General features: G+C 42.7%; 1 protein-coding gene across 1 annotated transcript; it reads right to left on the bottom strand.

Annotated features, from left to right (window-relative positions):
- Positions 1–295: 295 nt before the first annotated feature.
- ASB11 (ankyrin repeat and SOCS box containing 11) lies at positions 296–17,368 on the bottom strand. Its single transcript, XM_072348287.1, is given in 8 exon segments — positions 296–420; positions 2,824–3,015; positions 4,046–4,180; positions 4,437–4,587; positions 5,808–5,915; positions 13,993–14,072; positions 17,126–17,308; positions 17,311–17,368. Coding segments are annotated over 8 exon segments (1,032 nt in total).
- Positions 17,369–20,267: the final 2,899 nt, after the last annotated feature.

The following is a 20,267-nucleotide window of genomic DNA, read 5'->3' as shown; positions in this document are numbered from 1 at the left end:
TCTATCTACAAACGCATGTTGATTGAGTTGTTCATGTATTGCAACTTCTCAGTTTAGTAAAAATAGATATGGCAATAAACTGGGGGAGCTGTATCCACACCATCCTGTGTCTGTGAAAAGGTGTTTTCCATTGGCTTCAATGTGCACAATCAGCAGCAATGTTTTGTACCCAGAGTAGACAGTAAATGATGTCTTTGATTGTTGTTTTGTTTTTTTTTTTTTCTTTGATATAATAATTTTGGAGTACACAACCATTTGTTCCTCTTTCTTTTCCAGTGTAAAGATAGTCATGGGCTTATCGGTGTAGGAGAAAGTTCTCAAGCGGCTCAGGCAGGCACAGCTTATGGACTGCATATAGGCACGATCGACCCAGATGCTTTCTGATACACAATCGGCACAGCTGGGCAAGGCTGGCAGGGCCTGGAAGGAAAGAAAGAAAAGCAAGAGCAAGCCCCCTCATCCCCAGTATAAGTCAGAAGGTAACAAACAGCAGCAAGGTTTGAAAATCAAATTGAGCACCACACAGTGACTTCCTGAAGTTAAGAACAACATACATTGCTGACTTATTTTGTCAACATTGATTCAGTGGCTTGAAACCTATGAACACTAAAAACATTTCTATGCATGCACAGACAAGTTTTTCTGAATCTTTTCTTGAGCAAATACTGAAAATGCTATACAGGAGTCTGCACTGGAGACAGCATGATAGGATACACAGCTCTTGTGCAGGGTTTGGCCCTTCCTGAGTCCTGAGGGAAATGTTGCATCCTGTGACAATATCTTATTATTAACTGGAGAGTCCACTGACAGGAAAGTTGTCCAGAGACTCATTTAGCAGGTACTTGCATATCACTGCAGACCACGGTGCTGTCCCCAGTGGGGTGAACAGGATGGAGCTCCCAGCCCCAGAGCAGAATCACCAAAGCCTGCTTTTACTACAGGAAAATGGAGGCATCTAAATCAGTTGCTAATTCCCCTCTGAGAATAAATGTATAGAAATCTGTAGGATTTGTAGAAAGGGGTACTTGCGCTACCATCACTGAAGTGAGAAAAGCTATCACCTCCTAGAGCAATTAGGAAAATGGAAACATTTTATATTTCGCATCAAATAATAGCTAGGAAGAAGAACATTTAAAAGGAGATGTAAATAATAAGCATGGAAGAAAAGTTGGGGGAATAAAGAAAACTCTTGAAGAGAATTCCCTGGGGTGCTTCTTTCAAACAGAAGGACCTCAGAAAACACAGCCAAGGTGAGGGAGTTGTAGATGTTGGATACAGAAAGTGTCTGCAAGTAAGACTGAAGGAATGTATATTATATCAGGCACTGAAAAACATCTCATTTTCAAGAAGGGAAGAGCCAGCAGTAACTGAAGAACCCTATGGCCCTCCTGACTGTGAGGGAGGATGGGGGTACAACTTGAGAGTGCAAATCAATGTTTAGGAACAGATGGGATTTTTAATGGGCATATTTATTTATCTACAGAAGTTCTCAATCACACAAGGCAACTGAAGTGAGACACCTGCTTCTGCTCAGGCCTGAACACCTCTGACACGGGGACAGAAGTCACAAGAAGTGAGAAGCATTCAAGCAAATGTCCTCCAGGAAGTTTTTAAACATGACAGTGATAGAACCTGAGGGAATGTCATGAAGATGTGTCAGGGAAGGGTCAGGTTGGGGGTTAGGGAAAGGTTCTTCACTAGAGGGTGATGGGAATGGAACAGGCTGTCCAGGTGCAGTGGGCATGGCCCCGAGTGTCAGAGGTCACGGAGTGTTTGGACAGTGCTCTCACAAAGATGGTTTGAATTTTGGGTGGCCCAGTGTGGAGCTGGGAGTTGGAGTTGATAATCCTTTTGGGTCTCGTCCAACTCATGTGATTCGACAACCTTTCTATGACAAATTAAAACACCACGTGAAATGTCATGAAGAAAGAGAGTGGGACAGAAGAATACTGAACCAGTGTTTCACTTCTTCCGTAAAACTAACCTGCATGCAGAGGTCAACACAAAGCTTATGCACCCCACTGACATTAATTACCATCCATGATCTCTTGGGTTTTCTATGCACATTGCATTGCTCCCCACTGGCAGGGAGTGTGAGGAGCTGTGACCAGGAAGGCAGAGCCTTGGGGGTGCACTGATCAGCTAACAGGGCACAAGTGAGCTAGGAAGCGTGGAGTTTAGAGGAAAAGGGGAAATAACAAAGCATGTCCCTTCTCCAGGGATGGAGATGCGCAAAGTTTTGGCTATATGTGGCAGAGATGAAAATGGCACAAATGTTATATTTCTGCTTAGAAGTTTATTCAAGTAGATTGGGAAGATAACTAGAACTATTGGAGAGCCTGCAAGTAAGCTGCAAAGGACAGTACTAGTCTGTGCTTGGATCGCAGTCCCACAAACATGCACTTTTTATATTTTTTTTCCAGGAAGATGGTCATTGAGCCACAGAGCTTGATTGAACACAAGATACTAAAATAGCTGTGATAATATCTGTGAGTAAACTCTTATGGCAATTTTCAATCCTCAGTCCTTAGAGACTTGATTCATAAATAAGGATAATTTACCTTCAATAAATGGAAAACAAAGGCACAGAATAACTAGTCAGTTTGCTCACCAAAACTCTAACTTGGCAGCAGATCTGGCAAGAAAACAGAGATTGCTTGCTCATTTCTGTGCAGTGTGATACAGGCTCAGAATCAATAGAGAACTTACAGAGAAGACTAAATCAATTAAGAAAAAGGTTTTAGGTAGAATAAATAAATACTGCTCTACTTCAAAATGACAAAGGGGAAAAGGCAAAGGGGAAAAGGCAAAAGAAACCTTTACCTTCCCGAAGTAGAAGTGCCTGTTCCACTTTGCTGTTGGGTATGGCAAGGTCCAGGGCACATTTGAATTCAGCATTTCTGCATTTCAGGTTAGCACCATAGTCTGCCAGCAAGATGACTATCTCTGCACTCGATTTCCTTGCTGCAGCATGGAGCGGAGTATCTAGTCGCTTCCCCGCATTCACATTGGCTCCTTGGGAGAAGAAGAATGCAGGATTAGCACAAGGAAAAAGCAAGAAGTATCTGATGTTGCACTATACAAGTTGTGTATCCAATGGTAGCCTCAGTGAAGGTGATGGATGGCACCCAGGCCTCTGTCACCACTCTGTGACATCAGTGAAAACTCAGATCGAATATTCTCTGTTTAAGCATCTTCTGAGCCATTGAATCCTGTCTACAACAGGCAAATCTGATCAACCATTGAAATTCTTAGACTCTCAGCCCAATAGATGATCAAAACCTATCACAAATTTGTTAGTGTCATACAATCTATCTTAGATTATGTTATTTTAATTAGAGAGAGGAAAACAACCTTTAGGTGTCTATAATAGCTTTGGAGCAGAGCTAGCAATATGCTTGCCCTGAGCTCGCCACGCACAACAGGGCCATACTTCTACCAAGTGCCATCAGCAGAAATTTACACTAGCTTATTAGTTGTACCTGGACCTATAGAGATTATTCTTTCAAGCATATTTACTGCTGCTTTCATCATTAGCTAAGAAGAAAATTAGGTTAATGCTTAGGATTGCAGTTTAATCTTTCATAATCAAAAGACTTGATTTTAGTCATCAATATAAGCTGGTATTTTCTGTTTCCTGCCATTGTTTTAGAAAACTAAAACTTCCATATTCAAATGGCCTCAGATAGATCTCTGTAATTAGAACTTTCCAGTAGGGAGATTCTAATTTCATAGAATCACGAAGATTAGAGAAACCCACTAAAATCATCAAATCCAACTGTCAGCCCATCCCTACCATGCCCATGAACCACGTCCCTCATCACCACATCTATACAGTTCTTCACATCTCCAGGGATGGTGACTCCACCACCTCCATAGGCATGTATTCTTTACAAATACTAATGAAATTTATCTGACAGATTCAGGCTGTCCAAATATCTCTTGCAGAAATACTTCAAAATGTTTATGGCAGTGGGGTAACTTGGATGACACTGCAGTGGCTTACACCACCCCAGCTCTCCCCCAGCTTCTTCTCTGGACATACCAAGTTCCAAGAGCTTCTTGACACAATCTGTCCTCTGGTACATGCAAGCAACATAAAGCAGGGTCCCATATTGCAGGTCTTCTTGATCAATGTCAACCCCATGAGCCAGAAGAACCTCCATGCACTCTCGGTGTCCTATGCAGCAAAAAAGAACTATCACTTTAATGTAGTGACACAGAGCGGAATACACCCAGGTACAACGAATAAGGCATATGATCTGGGAACAAGCCAAGAACATTTATCTGTGCTGTATAAGGGTTTTTGTTTTGTTTTGTTTTGTTTTTTGGGGGGGGGGGGGGGTGGGAGGGGCAGGGAGTAAATGTTTTGAAGTAAATAAGAGATGCATTGCACACTTAGTTGCTCTTAGCTTCACTCACAGACTGAATGTTACCTCTCTTGACTGCCTCATGAATGGGTGAAGCAAGGTGGTTCTCGACCTTTGGGTTGGCTCCAAATTCAAGCAGCATGTTTACACAAGCCACAGAGCCACTGCAGCAGGCATTAAAGAGAGGAGTGATCCCATCAATGGTGGCTGCGTTGACCTGAAACAGCAGGACATGCTCAGAACAATCCAGTATAAGAGGAATGCCCTTGCAGCATGCATCATGTGCCCAACTAAAGTGCATTAGAATGCTTGTCATTTAATGTCAGAATTGATTCAGTTTGCAACCTTAAAAGTGAGGGACAACACATATAACATTCTCCTTTGAGCTGAATTCTCTTTCCCAGACACTTAGTGCCATAAGGCAGCATCATCACTGGTTATGAGAGATACTCCTAGGGTTGATCAGATAATTCAGATTATTTCTTTTTAATGCAGAGAACCTGAGTATTGCCATACCTATTTTGCACCAGCCCAAATCCATTGCATGCTCAGACAACTCTGATTTTTAAATGCTGTGCTGCAGCAGCTGCAAGGTCTGACTGCCTGGCAAGCCCTCAGAGGCAATTTCTGCAGCAAATCCACATGCCTTAATTATTATTATTATTATTATTATATTTATTATTATTGTTATTTTTGCAAGATGGAAAAGAACAATGGGTTCTGCAAGCATACAAGACTTCATATGATTTCCAAATCAAGAAGAGGAAAGAGATGGGAGACAAAGGACTAGAGTTAGGCTCTGCCCCAAGCCTGTACGTGGCACAGAAGTTAGTAAACATTTTGTTGGCTTTATTTATGAACACAGAGAGAAGATAAAAAGAAGAAGAAAATCAAGAGGCTTTATGTACCAGGAACAGGCTGCTTTCATAGGTAGTTAAGAGATGATTCTTCTAGTTATAAAAAGGTAATGCCACTTGTATCCCCAAATCAAGTAAAACTGTGCAGAAAGGGTTCATTCTTCATTATTCAGTGAGGCTGAAATTTGGTGTACAGTATAGGAAATAATTAATGTATTTTCTTCTGCAAAAGAAACCTATTTCCTGCTTTGGCATTGCTCAGTTTCTTGCTGTGTAAACAGTGCTTGGAAAGTACGTAACCCAGCTGAATGAAACATGTTCTCATATATATCATCCTATTTGGGTATCTCCATTTTTAAAGTGCATCCTACCTGAGGTCCAGCTGGGGAAGTTATTTTAATAACAGATAAGCCGTCTCATTTATTTAAGCACATCTGTTTTTACTTACATGACATTCCCAAATTATTTCTCAGGAAACCAGAGGCAATTCTAATGATGACTGTGGAGGAAAACAAACAAACAAACAAACAAAAACATTTATAATTTTCCTTGGGGTGATCATCACCAGCCCAGGACTCACGTGTGCGCCATTCTCCAACAGCAGCTTTGCACAGGCCACATGGCCGCCCAGACAGGCTTCGTGAAGAGCCGAGACTCGATCTGTTGTCACCAGGTTCACATTGAAACCCTGCAAGATAGAGCGTGGGGCATGAGAAGAGGGCCTGGTCCAGCTCAGGGACAATCCTGGGGCACTAGCAGTGGTTGGGCCCTGAACAGAGAGCTAAGTAGGGGGTAGGGATGCATGTGAGTCTTGTTACTGATGTCTGCTGCTTGCTCCAGGCATGATAGCCAGTAATGGTTATGGTTCAGAGTTTGGTTGGGCCCTTGGGCTCCATCAGTGGGGGGAAACGAGCACCCTTAGGATCTGATTTTGCTTATCTCAAAGTAGCTTTAGGTTAGATGGTGTATTGGTTTTAAATGTACAGATGGAAACAAAATGTACAGAAGGTATATAAGTGAATGAGTAAAGGGAAAACTCACCAACGGTGGTGCCTTGACTGAAGCAGCTGAGGCAGTCCTCCCTGGTGAGCGATCTCCAAGAGATACTGCTCCAGTGGGAGTCAGCCCTTAAATGAGGTCTCAAAGGGGATGGAGTCAAGCTCCACCCCTTCCGGGAGCACAGCTACATCACTCTCACCTGTGCTCCCACAGCTGACCCCATACTTGCCTCAGCTGATTAATCAGAGGTTCAGGCTGTGATTACCAATCTCCCATACACTCCACCCCTTCACAGCGTGAACCAATGATTAGGTGAGTTTTCCCTTATCACAGAGACCCAACGCGACGCTGATACAATTTCCCGTCGCACCGAATGCTGATGTTATTCAAATGATGATTGGATGGGTATTCACGATCTTCCGTGGGCCAGTGCTTGATAGATGTTACTGGAGACAAGCCATCTCGAGGTGCAGGTCCATTTGCGTTTCATCAGTCCACACAAATTGTTCTCTGATGGTCCTAGAGGCTTAGAATCTTAGGGAGAGTAATACAGATGTTTCAAGGGTACCAGGAGAGGAAGGTCTGCCCTCCAGGGCAAGATACAGGCCGTATTCTTGTCTTGGGTCAATACTTCTGCTCGCACTGGATTATGTCCCGGCCTCCGATACCATACCCTCTGGCCAGATATCTGTGGCTGTATAACTATATCTGGCACCAGAGGAGGAGTCCTGATCTGCCATAGGGACATGATGGGTGTCCCTTTAGCAATAAAGACCGGAGTATTGACCACGATGTCAGTAGGCCATGTACCTATCACCGAGGGGGTAACTGAACCTCCCACCTCCAATAGTCTCCCCCAAGGTGCAAGTAGGCCACACCACTTGGGTCCTACTTGCACCTTCCAGGGCCAATTTATCTTATGGATTCCTGGTTTTAGATTCTCAGGGGCAGGGAGCAGAAGATTATTGTCATTACCAACCTGCGGTTTTACCTCATTATCAGCACCTGTAATTTGAATCCTAAGAGGGGAGGCCCATATAGTGTGTAACATTTTCAGAGCACTGGGTCTGCCATCCTGAGGTCTTTCGTTCAAGTCCCGCAGGGTTTCGTATAATCTTTTTGTCCACCCCTGCAGGGACTGGGAGTCTGTCTTCAGGGCAGCCTTAAGAATACCATTGTAGCGTTCAATAAGGCCTGCCCCTGTTGGATTATATGGCAGATGGAATCGCCATTCAATGTTGTTCTCTTCTGCCCAGCGCTGTATCATCGCTCCAGTAAAGTGAGTCCCTTGGTCGCTCTCGATGACTTGAGGTGTCCCATATGCAGACATCAGTTTAGTGAGTGCCTTAATTGTATATGCTTGATTTGCCTTTGGTACGGGATAGGCTTGCAGCAGTCCACTTACAGTATCAACGCAGGTCAGGGCATATCTCGCCCCCTCAGACCGAGGGAGGGGCCCAATGTAATCAACCTGCCATCTCTGAAGAGGACTATATCCTCTAGCAATGTGGGATGTTGTTTCAGGCAACGGTCTTGGTCTCATCTTCGAGCAAGCGTCACAGTCCTGACATGCTTGGACGATATCAGATAGCTGTACAGGCAGCCCCCATGCTTTAGCAGCTGCCCACATTATCTTTTGTCCAGCATGCCGTAGCTTCTGATGTAACCATCGGGCAATATTTTCGGATTGTGAATTCTCAATCCATCGAACTCGGGCCAGTGTGTCCGCTTCATCGTTTCCTGGTGACTGCAGGGGTTGATGACCAGAGACATGGTAGACACATACCGTCCTGTGTTTGACTGTATTCCAAATGTCTACCCACATGTCTTTCCCCCAGATCGGTCGGGCGTGGATAGTCCATTCCTGGGTAGCCCACTGCGTAATCCACAGAGTAAGCCCCCGGTACACGGCCCAGCTATCCGTACAGATGTTCAGGATGCCATCACCAGGTTCTTTAGTTATAACCATCCACACGGCTCGTAATTCTGCCCATTGGCTGCTCTGACCATCCCCCTCATCAAACCAGATTGTCTCAGTAGAGGGATGGTATGCTATAGCTCGCCACTTGCTCGGGTTGCCTCTGCTGGACCCATCCGTATACCAGGCATCTTCAGGAATAGGATATCTTCCTTCCTGAACAGGGCTCTTCTCTGGTGGAGCGACCATTGGTTCTTTCGGCGTATCACTGCGATATGTCACTGGGCCTAAGATCTTCTGTAATTCCTCCTTGAGTGGAGACGAAGACAAGCTGCTTCTTTGACTTAGATAGGCGACCCATCGTGCTACCGTCTGTGCTTGGGCCACCCCTGTCTTAGGAAGGTGAGTTAGATCTCTTACCCACCCCTGGATCGGTAATGTAGTTTTAACTATAACCTCTGCTGTTTGCGTTATTGGCTCTACCGCTTGTAACGCTGAATAGGCAGCCAATAACTGTTTTTCAATCATGCTGTATCTTTCTTCTGCTCCGTGCCAAACCTGAGACCAGAATCCAATGGGGGTTCGAACAGAACTCTGGCGTTGCCACAGGCCCCAGCCAAAACCATCCTGGGTAACATGAACGTCTAGTTCAGCTGGGAGGGTCGGATCAAATATACCCAATGCCTGGGCTTGTTTAACTGCCAGCTTTGCCTGTTGGAAAGCATCTTGTTCTACCTTCCCCCAGTTCCACGATTGACCCTTCTTGGTAAGCTTATACAATGGCCTCAACAACTGAGCTAAGTGAGGTATAAAGGAGCGCCAATACCCTAATATACCTAAGAACTCTTGTAGCTGTTTTGATGTTGTAGGGACTGGGAACGCTTGGACTTTATCCACTACTGCACTGGGTAGTACTTTGGTTTTTCCGGACCAAATTACTCCCAGAAATTTTACAGATAGCCCCGGACCTTGCACCTTCTGTGGGTTTATAGCCCACCCTCTCTTTTGCAGATAAGCTATCAATAAATCTGCTGCTTGTCTCACCGCCTCTAATGAATCGGATGTTAACAGGAGGTCATCAATATAATGATATAAATTTACATTATGTGGCTTCTGCCACTTAGCCAGATCACGCGCCACCAAATTATGACAAAAAGTAGGTGAATGCACGTACCCTTGCGGCAGAACCTGAAAAGTCCACTGCCTGCCTTCCCATGTGAATGCAAACTGGTCTTGTGATTCTTCACTAATCGGAATACTAAAGAATGCATTCGCTAAGTCTAGGACACAGTGATACGTTTTAATTTCTCTACTTAGTGTGTCCATTAGGGAGGCAATATTGGGTACGGCTGCATGAACGGGCGGCGTGACCTTGTTTAATTCCCTGTAATCCACTGTCATCCTCCATGTTCCATCCGATTTTCGCACTGGCCATATTGGGGAGTTGTACGGGCTATGTGCAGGCCTTATAATACCCACTCTTTCTAATTCCTGCACTGTTTTTGTTATTTCATCCTGCCCACCTGGGAGTCTGTACTGTTTTACATTAGTAATCCGACGTGGCTTGGGCAGACAAATAGACTCATGTTTTGCATGGCCTCTCAATATTGTCTGAATTGCCCGGATACTAATGCATCTCTGCCGCAACCGGAACTCTCCCACTGTTGTGTGGAGAGCCAGACCCCACAAGATATCAATTCCCAATATGTACTCCGGAATTGGAGCAATAGATACCTTGTACTCCCGTGGTGGGAGGCGCCCGACCCCCAATTTTACCCAAGTTTGGGTGACTGGAACGGTCTGTCCCCCAAAGCCTCCAATCATTACTTTGTTCCCTCTGAATTTTGTTGGGTCTCCATAAATTATAGATGTTTCCGCCCCCGTATCAACGAGGGCCATAACCTTCTGCACATTTTCTCGGGACCAATATATTGTCAATTCCACATAGGGCCTCCGGTCCCGTCTAGAGGCCCTAGGGTGACTGACGTCCCTCATCACGCCATAAACTGGGCCAGATTCAAGTCTTTTACCTCTGATGCCTCTGGTACTGTGACCCGAGGCACCTGAGGTGGCCTCTTTTTCCTATTTGGCACGATAAAGTCTTCTAGATTCCAAACTGTTGTTGGTCGTCGTTCTATAAGCCTTATCCCCGGTCTTTTGGGGCGGTTTTGAAATTTTTGTTCATCCTTCAGCTGTTTCCACAACTGAAGCAGAACGTGATTGGGCTGCCCATCAATTTTGGCAAATTGAACACCTGCTCGGAGTAGGTCATTAAACATTTGTTTTCGGGACACCCTAATGGGTCCCGCCCGAGGGGTTCGTGGAGCCGATCTCCTGGCTCGGGCTATTGGAAAAACTTCAGGATCTTCAATTACTCTAATATTGCGCTTGGTTCTTAGGCGCTCCGTTTCCCCCAGGTCCGCTACCAATTGGGCAGCATGCTGGACTGCTGCCTCTGCGGCCACTAGAGGATTCAATATAGAAACCAATGTTCCATACATATGTGAGGGAGCCTGTTGTAAGATTAGGTCCCTCATTCCCGCGGAAAACTTCACCATGTCCGGACTAACGGATACATCTTCATAGACAGCCTCTCGCATGCCTAGTTCCCGGATATAATTTTGTAGGTCTTCCATAGAAGACCACATTCCTGTATGTATTGGCATGTCTGTTTTATTTGACCATACCATACGGCAGGCAGCCATTATCCAATCTACGATCGAATGATTCTCTTCAGGGAACTGGGACCCTGAGTACAATCTCTGCCTCAGGGCAGGATGGACTGTTATAGTTGCTAGTTTAGATACCTCGGAGCCGCTAACTATTACACTTTCTGCTCCCGAGTCCCATAATCGTAACAGCCAGGCTGGGACACTTTCCCTTGGTCTTTGCCTGAAGCGCTGTACTAGATCCATAAGTTCGGTGGGTGTGTATGGACGTGCTGTTACGTGTAAATAGGAGTCAGCAGGGGTCCATTGATCAGGAGGCACCCCTGCTGGTCGCTCCTGGACTTTTTTTGTTTTTTGGGTTACCATAGGACGGACTTCTAATAAGTCCGTCTTAAGTGGCTCTTCTAGGTCAGATTTAGTGACCTTAGTTTGATCCGATGTTTCAGGATCCTTACTATCATCCATTGTAATATATCTAATTTGGGGGGTGTTTGAAAAAAATGATGAATTTTTCCCCGTTAATAGATTAATTTCGCCCTCCAATTTTTCAATGCGGGCTTTTAATAATTGATTTTCATGTTCAATCTTATCTGATTTAACCTCTGCCTGATTTAAAGCATTCAATAAAGGCCAAGCAGCCATGGATGCAGCCATTTGCCTTTCTTTGGTTGTCAAAATATCTTTTTGCAACCCCTGAAAGTATTCAGTTAGATGGTAAGGGGACATATTGCCCGTTACCCGTAAGGGCCCCCATTGTTCGATAATCGTCGCTAATTGAAAATATGGGGACGCCTCAAACCCTGGTATTTGTCCAGGGAGGATTTTCCCTAAGGGGGTGATCTTCTCCCCCTTGAACCAGCTAAACACATTCCACAGGAAAGACATTTTTTTTTTTTTTTTCCGATATTTGCAGGCTCCTGCCTGGCTCGCCAAATGTATTGGTTTTAAATGTACAGATGGAAACAAAATGTACAGAAGGTATATAAGTGAATGAGTAAAGGGAAAACTCACCAACGGTGGTGCCTTGACTGAAGCAGCTGAGGCAGTCCTCCCTGGTGAGCGATCTCCAAGAGATACTGCTCCAGTGGGAGTCAGCCCTTAAATGAGGTCTCAAAGGGGATGGAGTCAAGCTCCACCCCTTCCGGGAGCACAGCTACATCACTCTCACCTGTGCTCCCACAGCTGACCCCATACTTGCCTCAGCTGATTAATCAGAGGTTCAGGCTGTGATTACCAATCTCCCATACAGATGGGTTCCATCCTAAAAACACACCCACTGACTATATGGAGTAGCCAGTGTAGCTCACAGAATCATGGAATTGTAGAATGGTAGAATCATAGATTGGTTGGGTTGAAAGGGTTTTTACACTGTAAGAATTAGAGTCACAATCCTTCAATATCAGCATTTCCCTTAAATGACAGTTCTTATATATTTTCCCACAGAAATAGACACCGGATTTATTCCCAAGCAACAAAGAAACTACCATGTGTGCTGTCCCCAAAATGCAGCTGAATCTTCTTGTGAGATTTCCCAGCCACATGTGAGAACAGGCCTTGAAGTAGGTCTAAGTATCTTCCATAACACCATTTCCCCTCTGTTCAATGTGCTATAGACCAGGCAGCTCACGAGATGGCAGCAGTGCACTGTTTAGTACGCAGCTATAAAGGCTTTCAGTGGATATTAATATCATTGAGCAGCATAACATTGTAAAAGTTATCCTGCTGCGATAAGCACTAAAAAAAGCCACTATAATTACTTTAAGATAGAAATTCAGTGATAGGAAAACAATCATTTTTCAGAAATAATGCAAAATAATGTGGGCATTAAGCCTTACTCTCATATGATTATACATTCTTAGTATATCTCAAAGACAAGATGATACTTTCAGTGCTGGACCAGGCCTCGCTGTGTCCTTGGGCTTTCTTAAAACTCCAGCACTCCATCTCTTCACAGGCACAAGCAGCTCCTAATGTTAATCCCCTGGAGAGCAGAAGCCTTTCTGACTATCTAAAGTAACCTGAAGGCACAGACTTTTGAGTGTCCCACACACATGCTAAAGCACAGCTCTGCATTTCATTTTAGGCTAATAGTATAGCTATAGAAGCAATGAGCAACATCCATAGTACTCCATGAAGAGCTTTACCCTCATTTATTAAACTGCTGTGACTCATCACCATCTCATTCCCTGCAGACATTTCTGTCTCAATCTCTTTCCATCAGCAAGGACCCTCATTTTTCACTCCTGAAATTAATGTCTTTGGGAAAAGGAGAAAGAGTAGATTAAGTATAAAATGTATAGCCACAACACCCAGTGCTTCTCATGTGTATAACCACAACTGGTGAAGAACCGAGGACTCCACTGTTAAACCACAACACCAGGTGCCTGCCATGAACAGGATGGTGTAAAGACAGCACAGATGAAGACAGAGGGAATCCACCACTTCCCTTTCTGTAAAGTGGCTTTGCAGAGGGAACTAGATGAGTGAGAGCACTGGGAAATCAGCAACAGATGCAGGGAAATCACTCACTTTTGCCAGACTGGGTAGCTGGGCTTGAAGGAAGGTGATAAGGAGAATGAATGGCAAAGCACGATTGTGACCTCTTTACAGCTGTTTATATTCATACCCAACTTCTTATCCTTTCTCCTAAGTTTTTTTCTCCTCTCTTTCTTTTGTCTGAACTCATGGTTGCTGTTGGAACAGAGTTTGAGGCCAACAGATCTCCTTTTTGATATGTTATGAATATGCTTGTTCTATGTTTTATAAAGCAATGCATATTTTTACAGATTTCTATTGCTGGTATTGGTGTTAGGTTTTTCTGTGTGTGTGTGTGTGTGTGTGTGGTTTTGGTTATTTTTTTCCCTCAAACAGCTGATGTATATATTATTCCTGTTCTCCCCAGGCCCAGTCTGCACAATTTATCATTGAAAAAAGAACACAAGGATCATTGTTTATCATACAGAAAGCTACAAGCAATAGCAGTCTTTGTCCTGGACTTGTCCTCAGCATCTTAACTAAGCAGCCAACCCACATCCAAGGGCATGCATGGGGATATATTATTTATATGACTGTATTTCTTATGCCTGCTGCAGCCTGTTATCAGCTCACTGACTCAGATACAATTCAAGAGAAACCACACTGCTTCCCAACCCTGTCTTACTTTACCTGCAGGCTTTTACCTGTGCAATCAAGGTTTTCAAAGACAGGAGGCGTCCTTGGAAGGCAGCATCATGCAGAGGAGATCTGTCCGCCCAGCTACCTGAAACAGCACATTCATAAAAGTTAATTCAGGTGTGCAACAGGTATTTCTCCTAGGAGGCTGGGAGGAAGTGCAGTTGCATGGAAATGCAGAATGTGCTTCAAACCAATGTAGTGTCAGCAGAGAAACTGTAGATAAATTGATTTCAGCAGAGCAGCTGTAGGCTCAGCACTCCGGAGAAGGCTGGCTACTCGGTAAGGTACCCCAACACCAGCTTTGAAAAATACCTAAGGACACACTTCAGCAAAGATCACAGGTTTAATGCTTCTGGGGCTCATCCAGAGACTTCAGAGCCCTGCAGCACTCATATTGTGAAATATATCAGCTTTTGCCTGTTTTAGGGAGCTTTTGTCACAAGTCATATTCCAGCTGCCCTTCACTTTATTAAGATTCTCATAGCAGAGAGACGCTGGGACGCTCCGTCCATCAGATGAATTCTAGCATGACTCTGTCTGCTTTATTTCTCAAATTGACAATTTCACAAATGACTTCTCCAGCTCAGACAGGCAGGTAACAAGTTTCATCCTTCTTCTCACTGGAAGTTTTCAGAACAGACATGAAAATCAGATCCTGTCTGAGGTTTCATTTTCTTTCCTTAATCATTTTAAGCTGTTGAACTGTGTAGACTTCTTGCAGGCTTGTTCTTTTCCTTACTCTAATCTATTTATGTGCCATGAAATAAGTCCTTAGCCTGGCTGCTACCTACACTTATAGCCAGCTCAGGAGGAGTGCATTTACCCTGCCAGAGGATGGAAGCAATACCAGTGTTTGCATTTGTGCTCTATTGTACTATAGCCCCACAAGCATAGTGCTTGAAATCCATATACAATTAAGCATTTTCACTACACTATGCAACAGAGAAAGAGGAAAAAGTGATATATCTCCATTTCAGGTGATACCTGAGGCAAAGAAATCTCAATGAGAGTCATGTGAATGTCCCTGGGGATTTCAGGCCAAAGACACAGCAGAGGTTTCTGCTTTGGCCAAGCAAGCTCTCATCATGAGCCTTCCCCACAATGTCCATGAAGCCCAACCATCCCAAGGGTACTCAGTATGCCATTATGATTATACACCAGTGACTGCTCAGAGTTGCACGGGGAGGAGGTGGACCTAAAACGCCCATATCACCCTCTGGTTTAAAGCCAGCATTGCTTTAAGGGGTTTCCAGCAACCCTTAGCATTCTTGCAGTGTGTTTTCATCACCTTAGCACTCCACCTTGTTGTGGTGTTACAGTTTTAAACAGTGCTTTCACTTTTCTCTACATTTACTTAAGGAGGTGCCCCTGGGCTCCAACAGCAGGAAGATGGTGTAGAAGGATAGCCAGCACAATGCGCAGTCAGGCTCCTGAGGGCCAAGTAGGACTAGACAAGCAAAATGATGGAAACAGGTAGGGATGGAGGAAGATTAGCATGAAAACATCCAAAAAATTTCAGCTCCCTCCTCATGCTGGTGACTAAAATATGCAAGCTGAGTTCAGAAAGTTAGAAGACTGATGACACTGCAAGAGAAAAAACATAGAGGCCTCATCCACCACACAAGTTCAGAAGTAACAGTTTCAGTGTCTTATTAAAGCTCCTATGCATACTGTAGAGTTTGTGTAAGCACTTTTCACATGCATTGTAAAGGCATGTGTATGCATACACATGCTTCGTGAAAACACACGCTGTTGCATACTTCCATGCTAGCCACAGCAACCTACCTCCCTGAAACGTATGGCAAATATAGTTCCCATACAGAGTACTTCTTCCCTCCATGGCTGTGAGTGACATGTCGGAAAGCACTGTCTTTTCTAAGTCAAGGATAACTGAACTTAAAGATATGTTAAGGAGCACTCCTGTTGCACTACACTGCAAAGAGAAGCTGTGAAACTCTGCCTGTAACCCAATCCAGTGCCCCAGCAACAGTGTGACGTGGTCCTATATTTTGAAAGATTATCCTTAATGGCTTCTGCAAATGGCAATTTGCAGATAAAAACATGTTGTAGTGTGCTCATTTTCAAGACACTTTGCTAAGAACCTGTTCAAAGGAAAACCTGGAGTTTGTCACATGTCTACAATTGTATGAATGCACCAGGAAAAAAGTGGCAGCAAAAATTAATTGAACTTACACTCTAGAAAACAACATATAAGTTAATAACCCAGAGACAGACATTCCTGTGTATAAATGCTCTGTAAGAAATGTTTTGCTGCTGTATTTCTCTTGGGCAGAGGTGCTTTGGGTGACCATCTTTCACCACAGACAGTCCCACTCACTTTCCTGTAGCTGTTCATGACAGTTCAGTTCATCAGGGTGTGTCCAAGGCTGAGTCACATAAAAGCCTGAAATGTCACAATGCTAAAAGAAATCTTCAGGCTGGAAAACACACTTTCATTAATAGTAAATTTAAAATACTGTGTCATTTTAATAAGGTGTTTCTTCCAGTACTTCCAGTAATTCCACTATCTATACATTATTTTATATAGACACATGCACAAGCAGTGATGCAATGGAGGTAAAACCACTTGGAAAAAAATAAAGAAACCAAAAAAAGTAAAATGACTGACTAAGTGGCATAGTAAATATATTTCTGCACTATATAATTTTCAGAACAACTTCAGATTTCTTCATTTTTATGGCTTGACTTGTTGACGGAGATTCACAAAGTAATTAATTATAGCCTCCTAGTACTTCTTTTCAGGAAATCAACACAATAAAGCTTTTCCCTAAATATTCTCTGTCGGAAAAGCTAGCAAAGCCATCTGTATCCCCAACCAAAGAATGTCATGCTTCCTAGAACAATCTTTTTATCTACTGTAGTGCCTTGAGCAAATGTCATCCTCATTTGAGCTGGGTAGCTGTCGCAGTCTCAAATTTTGCACACCTATCGCATGCCAACACATAGCAACACCGCAAAGACCTCAGGAGTGGAAGGCGCGTCAGGTTAAAACATTCACCCTATGCACTTAGCAAGAAACTCTTCATTTTATGGAAACTCAATGAATTAAATCCCAAAGTTATAAATATGTAGCAAATAGACGTCTGCCTGTTAAGAGTGTCTATATTTTTACTTTACCTGGGACTATTCCATAGATCTCTTCTGCTATCCTGGCAGCCTCTTTTCTGTTGCCTTTAACAATATAGAAATGAGTCAGCAGAGCCAAGGAAATCTTAATTAAAAGTTTGAAGCAAAACAAAGCAAAAATAGCAAAATAAATGTTAGTGAAAGCCTGGAGTATAGAACTGCCCTCCATTTTGCTTTGAATAGTTTCTCAGGTCTGCTAAGCTGCACCGGGCTATTATTGGTATCATATGTCATCTATTTTAAACCCCCCAGAACTTGCTGTTCCTCAGTTACCAAAAATACACTGGTTTTCATTTGGTGCAGCTATTTGATACTAAATAACAATACCAAATATGAAATAGTCTGAAAATCCCACAACATACAGGAAACAAATGGAAAAAAAAAATATTTTCCAAACCCACACAGATATTAGAAGGCGTTTATAGGTAGAAGCTCTCCATAGCACTGAAGGCCTACACATCCACATTGTATTTATTCTTTGACTTAAGGGTTGGATTAACAAAGGCTGCATAGGCAAAGTTGCAGAAGTAGTACAGACATACTGCAAGAAGACTACTCTTCTGTCTTTCTCATTTTGATAATAGGCCTTGCTGGTACTCACATATGGAACAAAAGCAAGCATAACAAAGAAAAGCACTACCTTGAAAGAAACTGAAATAAAACCACCTATTTTCAAAGCCAGGACTGAGAAGTCAAAGTTATTTTACGAGTGAAAAAAGATATTAAGTGTAAAATCAGAAACACGTGATAACAGACTGGTATATTCCATCCTTCAGATAAAGAATGGTGTTCATTACTGTCCCTCACAGCAAGCTTCTTAGTCTTTCAAAAGAACAGGAATATTTCTACATTATATTTGTCATTGATTCCAAGGTATATTATTTGAAACTTAGGATGAGCCCTTTGACTTCCTTTTTTTATTTCTGGTAACAAATGGCTTCCACAGAGAACTGTATTTTTTTCTGCATGTAATTAACTGAATCTCTATAGAATAGACTATTTCCTTTTCATTTCAGTATTTCTTTATCACTGTTTTCCTATAGGTACAATTAGACGGAGATTTTTTTGTTTGTTTGTATCCTCTCTTTTCTCAGGTTCTTCCACCCTTAAACTCACACACCTGTGAAGGGAGAGTGGGACATCCCAAAGACTTGGTGGATATGCAGAGTGAAATTTTACAGCAAATTATTTCCTTGAACACTTGAGATTCAAACTGTTTTACAGCAAAATTTCTGACTTAGTACTGCAATACCCTGCAGGGGAGGGAAGGGAAGGGAAGGGAAGGAAAGGGAAGACAACTGGTGATAAAGAAAAAAAAAAAAAAGTAGTAAAAAATAACATAATTAAAAAAAAAATGTTCAGCCTAAATAACAGAGAAATCTTTCTTATGAGAGATCCACAAAACTGCCTTTCAAGAGAATGTAAGCAAAAAGGAATAGTACATTTTAAAAGGATGACCACAAAACTGACATGTGGTTGCAAAGGAGGTCTGTTATCTGCCTTCACAGTCAGCTGGCTGGGTAAGGGTAAGCTTGTACGAGTTTGTTGCCTACAGAAAAATACAAGAAACTGGAGATCAGATAATTTCTGCTGAAATTCTCCTTACCCTGAAGGAGTGTGAAGTCCTCGTAACAATGATAAGCTCTCTAGGTTGTCTAAAACAACATGAACACAATAAAAATGACTACCCAGAAGGACAAGATTCATTTCTATAGCAGAAAATTCACCCCACTGGCTTCAGAACAGCACAACCGAAAGACTTGAGTTAAATGATGAAGTCATTTGAGAAAAACTCGTGTAATCTCTTGCATATAAGAACCCTTCTGGATTGAAATTAAAAAGTCATCATTAAGAAGGCAGCTAAACAGCACAGTGGGAAGCACTGATGCAGACGAAGGTGGTAGTCAGATAAGCAATAGCAAGATCTGGCACAATCACTCAGAAACATCTGGCATTTACAAAACTAAAGGAAGGAGGAAGGTGAGCAACAAAAGATGGGCACTGCAAGAGATGTTACACAAAGGAAAAGCAACCACAGTACAGAAACAGGAAATGTTCCTCCCTCACTGCTTTGGGCAGTATCACTGTGCTGTGTTTTGAATGGGATGGATTGGGCAACTTATCCATAGGCTGCAGGACTGAACTGAACAAGTCAGCACTTGGTAGGAAAAGCATCCCTCACTGAGAAATTCAGCACGATGCCTAACCCACAACAGTCTTCTGTAAGAGTGACTGACAAATTAACAAATCAGAATATCCAGCAGATAAGTTAATGCTTCAATATGACTGTCATGATGTGGTGAGTGAATAGTTTAGCTTGAAGAATTGGAAAGTTAATTTTTATATATCTATCTTTAATGTAAAAGCCTTCAAGGAAAGAACACAAAAGAAAAAACAGTCTGACTTAGAACTCTTTTTCATTATGGGTCACCTTAACTTTAGCTGTAAGAAATATGTCAGGTATGACCTGAGGAGTTTGGCAAGGAAATGAAGATTAGAGAGGAACGAACCTCCTAAAAAAAAATTAAAAGAGAAGTCTATTATTTTGCTTGACAGTCTTTCTGATATTTCTAATTGTGAGTTTGAGTAACATTATTAATTAGTAAGATAATTGGGAGAAAAAAAAAAAAAAGAAAAAGGAAAAGAAAAAGAAAAAGAAAATAGAAAAGGAAAAAGAAAAAACAGCCACAGACACATTATATCTAAGGGAATAGACCAGCACAAGAATACATACTAGAGATCTAATAAATCATATCACTTCCCATGCAACCATTATCTTATTTGCATCCTTAGATAGCACAGTTACAACATTCCAGCTTTTAGAAAGGGTTATATGTACTGACTCACTGTTCTCATCAAGGAGATGCAGGATTAATCTCACCTACCCATAGCCCATTGCACCACATATATTCTGGTTATCTAAACCTCTACTGTCCAGGCAGGATGACCAGGAATTCCAGCTGGTAACTAGTATCCTCCTATCTGCCTCCAACACCTATGCTAGCACAGGATGACTCACCCTCTAGACAGATTCCACCAGTCACTCCTGATTAAACAAGCTTAAATAACCAGCATATACTACACGACCAGTTTATACATGGTAATGTTCAATAAATCCCACAGAAACATTACC

This window comes from Excalfactoria chinensis, chromosome 1 (assembly GCF_039878825.1).
Source record: "Excalfactoria chinensis isolate bCotChi1 chromosome 1, bCotChi1.hap2, whole genome shotgun sequence".
NCBI classification, from domain to species: Eukaryota; Metazoa; Chordata; class Aves; order Galliformes; family Phasianidae; genus Excalfactoria; species Excalfactoria chinensis.
The sequence above is the reverse complement of the archived record's forward strand: the minus strand, read 5'-3'. Positions and strand labels throughout refer to the sequence as shown.